The sequence below is a fragment of the Macrobrachium rosenbergii genome, chromosome 10 (assembly GCF_040412425.1).
Source record: "Macrobrachium rosenbergii isolate ZJJX-2024 chromosome 10, ASM4041242v1, whole genome shotgun sequence".
Taxonomy (NCBI): domain Eukaryota; kingdom Metazoa; phylum Arthropoda; class Malacostraca; order Decapoda; family Palaemonidae; genus Macrobrachium; species Macrobrachium rosenbergii.
Window position 1 is genome coordinate 12,881,180 of NC_089750.1, and position 11,373 is coordinate 12,892,552.

The window sequence follows — 11,373 nt, forward strand, 5'->3', positions numbered from 1 at the left end:
ATTGAATAAGAAACCTGTTAAAAATGCTATCCATAACACCAATTTAAATGAGAAACTTGAAAAAAAAAATTCAATGTTTAACCCCTCGTTGAAAGAGAAACCTGGTGTAAATGTGGTCCTGATAAGATCAAAAACAAAACAAAAAATTTAAGCTTGAACTCCATATGAAAAAGCCTTTATCGTTCACTGTTTATTCTGTATTTTCTGACCTGTCCCTCATATTCCTCCTCCCCTTATAGATTATACTTTACTTCAGACCATACCTAATTCTCTGAATTCATTGAAATCTTTCACTACATTTCATACTTTTCACATTTTTACATTGTGCTGACCAAATGTATAAGGACACCATATAAATGTGGATATCATCCGGCCATACTTACATATTATGTACTTGGATTCCTGCTTCTGCAATGTATGAGGCTGAATCCCAGATACAATATCTTGCATAACGATCACCCAGTACCGAGAAATAGTCAACTTTAACATACTTTTCTGATGCTATAGTGGTAAGGAGCTCTCAAGCTTCACTAGAAATAAGCTATGCTGGTCGCATAAAAGGGTACTTACATTATACAATATATTTGGCCCTGGTATTCAAACAAGTTTCCAGAATAAAAGTGTAAGTAATCAATGAGTATTGATCACTACATTGTTAAAATTTTCATTGATAATCAAATACATGCTTCAAAAGCATAATCAATCCTCTGATGTACTTGTTAATGCTTTTACTTTTGAGAACACAAATATAAACTCTCAAAAAATATATATATATTAACTGAAAATGAGGCTTCCATTAAATCTTATTAGACTCATACTGGAGAATATTAAAAATTTTGATGTCGAAATCATATATTTACCTCTGTAGATTAGAAAGTCAATAAGGTACAGTAATTCCTTATTTATCTGGATCGCCATTATCCGGAACTCAGCATTATCCGACATACCCAGACCAAGACCACCCAAATGTATATGATATACATAAATTTTTAAAAATTAAAAAAAACCTCTGACACTCATGAACAGGTTTCCTGGAGGCCCGGAGAAGTTTCCTTGGGTTGGTCGGCTGGCTTGGCGCCGTGGGAGGGGAGGGGCAGTAAGCTATGTAAGGGAACTCGCTTAGATAAGGGGTTGTTTTGGAAGGTGGGTTGAGCTTGGTAACAGTTTCCCTGGCTGGGAGGATGGGGGAAAGTGTTTCATGGGTGAAGAGTGTTAGGTAGACATCTGACTTACTAGAGCCTGTTTTGTTTCGTGTAGTTAGTTTATGATTTTTTATTTCTATTTTGCACTATTCTCGTTTGATGGCGTTGGTTAATTTGCTAGAGCTGGTTTTGTTACGTCTATGATTTTCCACATTTTATTAAAGGATATGTACAGTACAGTACTGTGCTGTATCAAAGCAAAATAAAGGAAAAAGAGATAAGGTAGAGAGAGAGAGAGAGAGAGAGAGAGAGAGAGAGAGAGAGAGAGCAACTGAGGTATCACTTACATTGAAGCCTTTGCAGTAACACACGCACGCTCCTTCATTTTTTTGTATTGTATTTTATGCTATTCTCATTTATATTTTTACTGTATTTTCTCATTTTTTATTTTTACAACCCAAAAGATAAACGCAGTCATGTGTGTAGGGTACGTACGTACGCACACATTCGCTGGCGTTGGTGAACTTGCTGGAGCTTGTTTTGTTTCATGTTGAAATGCTCATGATTTTCCACATTTTATTAAAGAAAATCTGTACAGTACAGTACTATAGTATAACGAAGTAAAAGAAAGGAAGAAGAGAATGGTATAGAGAGAGACAGACAAACAAACAGAGGCAGAGAGCAAGAGAGAGAGAGACAAACAGATAGACAGACAAACAGAGAGAACAACTGAGGTATTGCTTACATTGAATCCTATACAGAAACACGCGCACTCCTTCACTTTTTTATTTATATTTCACACTTGCCTCATTTGTATTTTTACTGTATTCTCTCAGATTTTATTTTTACAACCTAAAAGATAAACGCAATTGTGTGCGTAGGGTACATAATATGTGTGCATTTTCACTGGCATAGGTAGAATCAGACTTTAGTTATAAATATCACGTGTTGCCAACATCTACAAATTCGCATTTTAAATATTTTTACGGTAATTAGGGATGAAATATCAACTGTTACAAGATATTGTCATTTTATTTGTGTGCTGATCATACTTAGAGTCAACTAAACTTGTAATGAAATAGTGTACAGTAAATCAAGCAAAGCAAAAAATAAAGACAACACATGATACAGTACTGAGCTAAGAAATGTACACGCAAACACACAATATAAAAGAGATAGAGGGAAAGATGTTTACCTTTTTTGTGTGCATGATGCATTTTGGGAAAATTTAAAAATTGTTTGTGTAAACTATTGTATTGTTTTGCATAAGAGAAAAAAAAGTTTTTTTTTTTTTTCAAACAGTACAGTGTATCTAACAGTGTTTTGGGCAAAACGAAAACGTTGAGTACGAGAAAAAAGAAGGGGTTTACTTTTTTTGGATGATGTATATTGGGAAAATTTAAAACTTGTTTGTGTAAACTATTGTATTGTGTTGCATACAAGGAAAAAAGGGGTTGACTGTATTTTAACAGTGTTTGGGATGAATGAACAACATTGGGTAACCTACCATATTATGTGTCATGTATAAAAGTAAAAGAAGGGGTTTGCTTTTTTTGTTTAAAGTGTATTTATGGAGTTTAATTTGTTACAAACATGGGAAAATAAGGCAGATAATTGCTTTTTGCATAAAGTTTTCAGTTTAAAGTGTGATGGTTATTGTTTATAAGCATATACAGTGTTTACGGCTAGGCGGTATTGACAAGGTTAGGAGAGGAAGGGTATGGAGTTGCCCTTGCCCACCCACTGATTTTTTTTAATCGCTGTTATCTGGAATTCAACATTATCCGTCAGGGCCTTGGTTCTAATAACCCTTTCGCTGCACGGGACTGATCTCCTCAGTCATCGTAAAGGTCTCGTCCATGACGTGGGACTGCTCTCAGTCATCATTCCTTTGGTTCTAGTTAGGCAATTCTTAACAGATTTCGCTGTTACCTCTTCATAGTAAGGAGTTTTTGTCTATGTTCTAGCGACAAATAGCAACATTTGATTTCCAACTACCAGGATAATCTCAGGACAAGCGTTAGACCGTCAGTAACCATCAAAATGCTAAGGGGGTTATGGCCTTTCTCTCGATGATGAAGTAGTACAGAATCTTTTATTTGGAAATTATGATGTATTGGAGATAATACATTCTCATTTCGTACAAAATGCCAAGTCTAGTTTTGCTTTTATTTTCTGAGGTTTTTCTAAATGAAAGTTGTCACCGAAAGCAAGTATTCAGTTTGTAATAAAGATTTTCATACTGAGTAACGAAAATGGCGTTACTTTACTCCTTGTTTTGAGAGGTATCACACTGATGAAATAATCACCAATACTCAGTATCCGAATAATCACCTACATAGCATTTGCATATTTTAGCACTCTTCTATAACAAAACATTATAATAACATAATAGTACAGTGTAATATTAAAACAATAATGGAAATAACAAAGAATTGAAGTACAAATATAGAAGGGAGAAAATTAGTCAGTTATACGATTAGCAGTACATATATATATATATATATATATATATATATATATATATATATATATATATATATATATATATATATATATATATATATATAATATGTATGTATGTATGTATATGCATATATATATATATATACATATATATGTGTGTGTGTGTGTGTGTACATATCTTGCAGGTTCGAAAGTATTCATATTAATGACACATGAAAAAAAAGCATAAAGACATGTGAACTTATAGAAAGTGACTCACAGACAGAGAGAGAACATTGAACTAAAACAAGGGTGATTCTGTTGCCGATCAGCAACAGCCAAAGTCAGCATTTTAGGGCGTGGGGCCATTAGGAGAGGTCAGGAGGTCAGAAAAGCAGATGTTAACGCCTCTCTGTATGTGTACGCATAAAAACACTGTAACCATCGCTCTGAAGGTGTGAGAAGTGAACAATGAATAAAGAGACAGTGGATAACAAAAATTAGTGAAATGAACTATGACAATGAAACTGATGAGAGGCGGGTGAATAAGACCTACAGTATACGCACCTCGAACCATGATGTCACGGATGGTACCAGAAACAAACCCAATATAAGGGAGAGACGAGAAGGATTGCAGAATAGTGAGACTGAAGAGAGAGTCTCGATTACAGGGAGAATAAGAGCAGTCGGTGTGTGCGGAGTAAAAGGGTGATGGCCACGTCATGGTAATCTGAACTTAGATTTTTAGCTCTCTCAAAGAACGTGTTTTTCCCAAGTCTAGTGCGGACCTCGTGGAATTAAGTCTCAAGCCAAATCAACTTCCCAAAAAGGAGCAAATTAACCCAGGTGGATCATTTATATTTACAAAGGGAAAATAAAGGAAAAACCCAAACACATTTTCTTCAAGAGCCCAAAACTTCTATATTAATTTGTTCAACTGTTCCTACATAAAAGTGTGGATTTGTGTGTATGTGGGTGTTTGAGTTTGTATCATTATGTTCTCTTGTTTTTCTGGAAAAAGTTAATAGGAATAACTCTCCCGTTGCATAAAGGGAAAGGAGATAGAGGTAGGTGTGAGAATTACTGGGGCAAATTGCTATGAAATATACGTGGAAGATGTATGACAGCATTTCTTACCTTATTAAAGATGCTGGCTTACCACGCTAAGTAATTTTGTTAACTGAATTCTCTTTTTTTGTACATTTCTGACGGATTCATGACCCTGCATATATTTGCTACATTTCGTAAGTACAAGGTTTGGAGCCATGTTGATAACAAACTTTGAAGTTTCAGTAACACGAACCAAAATATCTTTGTTTTGACAGCATATTGTTTCTATATTTATCTGTTGTTATGGAATTACTATCTCAGCCCTTATTCTGGTGTCATCTAGTTCTTTATCATATCTTGTAGATTTTATCCATCTCTCCTGGTGATAAACAGAGAGATGAGGGTTTATCACCTACTCAGCATATCTGCTACTCTCAGGACGTTATTATCCAGGTTTTAGGTCTGGTTTCTTTTCTCGTCTTGTTTATGGATTTGCTAGTATATATAGTTCGCAGAATGCAAGGAATCAAGTTAAATTGACAAAAGACAGTACGTCCGTACATAAAGAATTTTTTTACGAAACTGCTGAATTGTTCAAAAGTTTATTGAAGAAAAAACTGCATTCCAAGGAAGCATGCTTATTGATCTTCTTCCATGAAAATTGATCATTTAAATATCACACTTCCATCTGTTGTGTACCCAGTATATTTCATGTGATACTTTCTGTATTACAAATACTCTTAATATAATTAATTACTAAGAAAACAGTACATAAGGTCGCCGCAGGTCATTTTCGTGTCTCGCATAGCCTTTCCTGTAAAATAGTTAAGTTGTAGCTAAGCTCAAAGCTACATTATTATCATTAGAGTATTCGTTCTTTTTGTACACGAACCACAATGTTTCCTGGCTTTATAGCAATTGCTTTCAATGGTCTAACGGATGTCCATATTAATATAATTATCTCTGTTTGTATCAAAACATTACGATACTGACGTGATCATGATAACCATTAATATCGCTCCAATCTAATATTAATTCAGCTGCTCATGTGAGTGCAAAGTAAAAATGTGTCCATTCTTCCAAAGGCTGGCTCGGAAAAAGAAAAGCAGAAACTTAATGTCAAAACATAGTCACTCGCATCATATAAAGATGGAGAGGAACAAGGAAAGGCATTATGAACTGTTATTGGAAGTTATTATGAAGACTGATATCATGATTCATCTTGTTTATGTTGTTGTTACTCTTTCAAATATTATTTGTCATCTGAGTCAACTTATTCTCCTCTCAAAACTCAGCAAATTGGCATTTTAACAATCTTCTAGTTGTCTTATGCTTGGGAGCATAAGACAACAATAGAATAAGCACCTTTCGACTTTTCATTGTTATCTTCTCTGGCAGATTATATCCGTAAGAGCTACTATGTGTAACAAATACCGGCAGATGTCATATATTCCTGATCACAGTCACCTAACTAGTGGTTCTTCATCTGCTAAACCTCCTAGGACTCGCTCACTCCTCTCAGAGCAAGCGAACGCCGAGGTACACAGCCCACAGCCTTAAGTTGTTTCTGGTATCGTGACATAATTATTTTTCTAAATTGCCGCATTGCCTTAAATCAGTGTTGAGCGAAAGTAAGAGTATTTTCCACTTTCATTTGGTGTAATAAATGAAAGTCATTGCGGATTTCAGACTAAATTCCTTTATGTGATTAATACTTGATATTTTAACATTTGAACTATACTTCACCTCCAGTGTACGAGAGGGAAGAGGGACCTTATCAGTGTTAGTTTGCTGTAAGATTATGTAGGCCTTACCAGAACTCCAGCTCATACATCTTGATTAACTAGTGGTAGAAACAAGCTGTTAAAAAACTGATAGAATTTAAGTGGTTGAATTTTGAAGTTTACCGATATTAACCACATTTTTGTTATTACAGTGATTTTGATGTTATTCTCCGTTACAGCATCACCAAAATGAATTGGACATTGACATCACCAGCGATGATGCTATTGCTTTTGTTGCATGCAACAGGCCTAGCTCAAGGACAAGCAACTACAGGGGAAGAATCTGTTGAGTTATTGCCGTCAGACGTTCCAGTTACTATGATGGAAAGGCTAACGCGGGGACAAGGTAATTATTATTATTATTATTATTATTATTATTATTATTATTATTATTATTATTATTATTATTATTATTATTATTATTATTATTTTATTATATGAAACTGATCAATATTTTCAATAACTGAAAGGCAAGTTTCCATAATACAGAATGACCATAAAAAAGAAATAAAAACTCATAAAAGAGGAAACAAATTCGGTGAGTAAAAAGGAAAATACAAGAAAATAAAGGCAAACGAATAGGCTATGTGGAACGTGGAGGCAAAAATTTAGCCCTTTTTCACTTTTTACATTTAACCATTGTCATGAAAGACCTTGGAGTGTTTTCCTTTCCGATATTTTACTCTGTGCTCTTGCATTTATCACTTTTATCTCCTGCTGAAAATCCATTTCTATTCTACTTTTATATTTAAAAAATGTTTCGAAACAAATATATTGCTTTTCGTAATATTTACATGTCATAAAATCTCCCGTTTGATGATGAATGGTCAATTACCATTGAAATATAAAAAATTATCACTTGAAAATTAAGAAATAGAATGAACTTCAAACGAATTTTTCTTTCCTGGAGATGGAGGAATAAAGGAGTTTTTCGATCTGAAGACCAGCTTGGGTACCATTACTGGACTGAAATTGCCAACTCGGCCTCCCCACCATCCAAACACGCATATGCATGCCTTCAGGTAAGTCCAGGACTAGAAGTTGCCTCCATCATTACCTTCCAGAACTCTGAAGAATTTTTATTAAAGTAACTTACTTTCAGGTAAATAAGTCTAGTAAAATGTTTAAGTAACTTACTTATGGTAAAGAAGTATAGTGAAATGTTTCTTCAAAATAACAACTCGTAATTTTCCATTGTTTATTATTTTAGGAAAAAATCATTAAGATAACTGCAGAAACCGCAGTTCAGCATCAACATTCTTTAATATTACGAAAGATCCCCCATGAATCAGATAAAGCAGCCAGTTCTTTGAAAGTTAGGGCCCAAGTATTTGGAAAAGCAAAATCGAGTAAAGGCATATTGACTGGGGCTCCTTTTCAACTGGCTGAGGAATAACAAGATAAAATACATGAAGAGAACGGGAAGAATGCGAATCTTGGTCAGTGTTGGCAACATATATTCATATCGTTGTATCCATAAATATTCTGACGTAATTTTCGAAGAATTAGAAAAGTGAGGAGTCGGCAGTGAAGTTGAGAATACTGCAACTTTAAAAGAAATATATTGTAACGCTTAACCATATGCTTAGTCTGTCGGGGTAGAAATAGTGGCATAAAAATTATTCTGCTGCCTAAGGGACAATTTTAATGATTATTAAATTTTTTAATAATAAAGAATGGCATGATTACATATAATATGTTACATATAATATTTTTCAAAGCCCATAAAAAATCTGTTAAATGAAACTTTGCGGTTATTGTAAATCTTTTTCTCAGCACGTATTATTCACAGGTAAACCATAAATAAGATTTCCCCTGGTGTCCCTGTGCCCCAGTATTGGTGAAAATAGACCATGATGAAGCAAGTGCTAAGACCTTGTCTTCCTTTACTGAACAGAGGTATCCCCTACGCAAAGGCCCCTGTTGGAGATTTGCGCTTTGCTGACCCCGTAGACCTGGTGGGTCCGTGGCCAGGGAACTATCTAAACGCCAGTCAACTTGGGTCATTCTGCCCTCAGTATGACGTGGAGAGCAAGGGTGTTTTGGGAAATGAAGACTGTCTTTTCCTCAACGTTCATACGCCATCTCACCTAGGTAAGATGCCAATAAATGAAGTATGAAGAACGTCAGTTCAGAAGAATTCAGTATGATACTTTTTCCCATTCGGTGTCAATAAAGAAAATGTCCGTACTGATCTGTGAAATTATACATTACTGATAACTTGATTGCCTATGAAAGCGGGGATACTCATAAACATTGTATGGATCACACCTGGCTTAATGTACCAAAAACAGATGAGGAGAACCGAGCAGAGGGCATCCTCCTCCCAGTGCTTGTCTTTCTCCACGGAGGTGGTTACATCAGAGGGTCGTCGTCCCCCCACGGAGCTGGAAAGCTCCTTTCTAGGGATGTCGTCGTTGTTACCATCAATTATCGTCTTGGAGCACTAGGTCAGTTAAGGGACTAATCGAAGGCACTAGATCTGTCAATTAGTTCATTTAAGTTCATCTTTAGAATATAAGCTTCTGATGAGCATAAGTTTTTGACATTGTCAAAAATACTGTTTCACTCTGTATCCACAAGGGACATCATACATCACATTCCTAATTTCTTGTGTCACTTCATTTTTCACTTTACGTTTGGAAACAGGGTACCTGAGCATGGGGGATACGGTTCTGCCTGGCAATTATGGGTTGCTTGACCAAGTCTCGGCTCTCCGGTGGGTACAGAGAAACATCGCTCATTTTGGAGGGGACCCGAAGCAAGTCACCTTAGGAGGTTTCTCTGCCGGAGCTGCTTCTGTGCACTTACATATGCATTCTCCTCTATCCAAAGGTATTATTATTATTATTATTATTATTATTATTATTATTATTATTATTATTATTATTATTTGTCTACTACAGTCATCCTATTCGACTGGGTGGTTTTTATAGTGTGGGGTCCCGGGTTGCATCCTGCCTCCTTTGGAGTCCATCACTTTTCTCACCATGTGCGCTGTTTCTAGTAGCATACTTTTCTGCATGAGTCCTGGAGCTGCTTCGGCATCTAGTTTTCCCAGATTCCTTCTTAGGGATCTTGGGATTGTGCCTAGTGTTCCTATATTATTTCCACTGGCATATTCCATATCTTTCATATTTCGATTTTCAGGTCTTGGTACTTATCAGTTTTTTCTCTTTCTTTCTCATCTACTCTGGTGTCCCTTGGTATTGCAACATCAGTGAGTGATACTTTCTTCTTGATTTTGTCAATCAACGTCACGTCTGGTCTATTGGCACGTATCACCCTATCTGCTCTGATACCATAGTCCCAGAGGATCTTTGCCTGATCGTTTTCTATCACTCTCAGGTTAGTGTTCGTACCACTTATTACTGCAAGCCAGCTGGTGTTTCTTGCATAGGCTCTAGTGGAGGGCTTTTGCTACTGAATCATGCCTCTTTTTGTACTGGTTCTGTGCAAGCGCCGGACATTCGCTTGCTATGTGGTTTATGACCTCGTCTTTCATATTGCACTTCCTGCACAAGGGTGAGGTGTTATTTCCTTCTGTTGTTCTTTGGGCATGTCTGGTTCTTAGGGCCTGATCTTGTGCCGCTGTTAGCATTCCTTCTGTTTCCTTCTTGAGTTCTTCCCTTTGTAGCCATTGCCATGTTTCATCGCTGGCCAGTTCTTTTGTCTGCCTCATGTACTGTCCATGCATTGTTTTGTTGTGCCATTCCTCTGTTCTGCTTTTCATTCTCCTGTATCTGTATATTTCTGGGTCTTCGTCTACTTTTATCAGTCCTTCTTTCCATGCACTCCTTAGCCACTGCTCTGCTCTCGATGTTGACGCAGTCCTCTATGCTTAGTAGCCCTTTCCCCCTTCCTTTCGTATTATGTATAGTCTGTCTGTATTTCTCTTGGGTGTAGTGCTTTGTGTAATGTCATGTGTTCCCTATTTTTCTGGCCTATGCTGTGGAGTTCAGCCTTCGCCCACTCCACTACTCCTGCTCTGTATATTATTATTATTATTATTATTATTATTATTATTATTATTATTATTATTATTATTATTATTGTTGTTGTTGTTGTTGTTTGTTCTAGAATGGTAGTTAAGAATTGAAGCTGAAGTGATAGACAAAAACTAAAGAAAGTTGAAGAATCAGGGCAGGTAAGTGTGAAGAAAACAAAGCGATCAAATGAGATGTAAAAGGCAGAAAACAATGCAAGTTGAGATATAGGGACAATGCAGTAAACTTTTGAGGTCATCGCAGTTTAATATACTAGGCACACCAACTGGGCCCAAACCTGAATAAAACGAGGACCGCTGAACGCTACCTATAGAGCAAAACTTAGCAGACTGATGCACCGAAATTTGTTCGATAAAGCTTCCTTACGCACTGCCTCTCTTATCTGGTTTCTGTTCCTCGTTTTTCACATTACAGCTTGCACTAAATAGCTGTAATTTGTTGCAAGTTTCATCAACTCTTTATATGTTCAGGCGGTAGGGACATTAAGCCTATGCTCAAGCTTGGTCATATATTCTATTTTAGAACCACATACGCCTTCACTGGATCTATATCTAGATAGAATCCAAAAATTATGACCAAACTTAATTTCAGTCGATATTTGCTTCATCTACAGGTTTATTTCACCGCGGAATAATGTTAAGCGGAGCAGCTTCCTGCCCCTGGGCTGTGATGCCTGCTGGGCGTGATCCCTTGATGGCAGCACAATTACTGGCGCAGGAGTTAGGATGCCCTTCTGGAAATTCAAAAGCCTTACAGGAATGCGTTGCCTCCAAGACCTTCGAGCAAATCGTCAAAGCCCAGGCTTCAATATATGTAAGTATTTTAATTTTTCTATTATTTATTGTGATCTCTTTATATATATATATATATATATATATATATATATATATATATATATATATATATATATATATATATATATATATATATATATATATATATATA

General features: G+C 36.1%; 1 protein-coding gene across 2 annotated transcripts in view; it reads left to right on the top strand.

Annotated features, from left to right (window-relative positions):
* The first annotated feature begins 6,041 nt into the window (after positions 1-6,041).
* LOC136842494 (esterase E4-like) overlaps positions 6,042-11,373 on the top strand; it is a 58,289-nt gene continuing 52,957 nt past the window's right edge. For both annotated transcript variants that reach the window (XR_010854236.1, XM_067109874.1), the window contains exons 1-7: positions 6,042-6,176; positions 6,601-6,767; positions 7,332-7,443; positions 8,319-8,515; positions 8,716-8,871; positions 9,071-9,256; positions 11,042-11,241. Coding sequence is in view for 1 of the 2 variants with exons in the window: in XM_067109874.1 (XP_066965975.1) it covers positions 6,611-6,767; positions 7,332-7,443; positions 8,319-8,515; positions 8,716-8,871; positions 9,071-9,256; positions 11,042-11,241 (1,008 nt within the window). In the remaining variant the exon portion in view is untranslated. The remainder of the gene's footprint in view (positions 6,177-6,600; positions 6,768-7,331; positions 7,444-8,318; positions 8,516-8,715; positions 8,872-9,070; positions 9,257-11,041; positions 11,242-11,373) is intronic.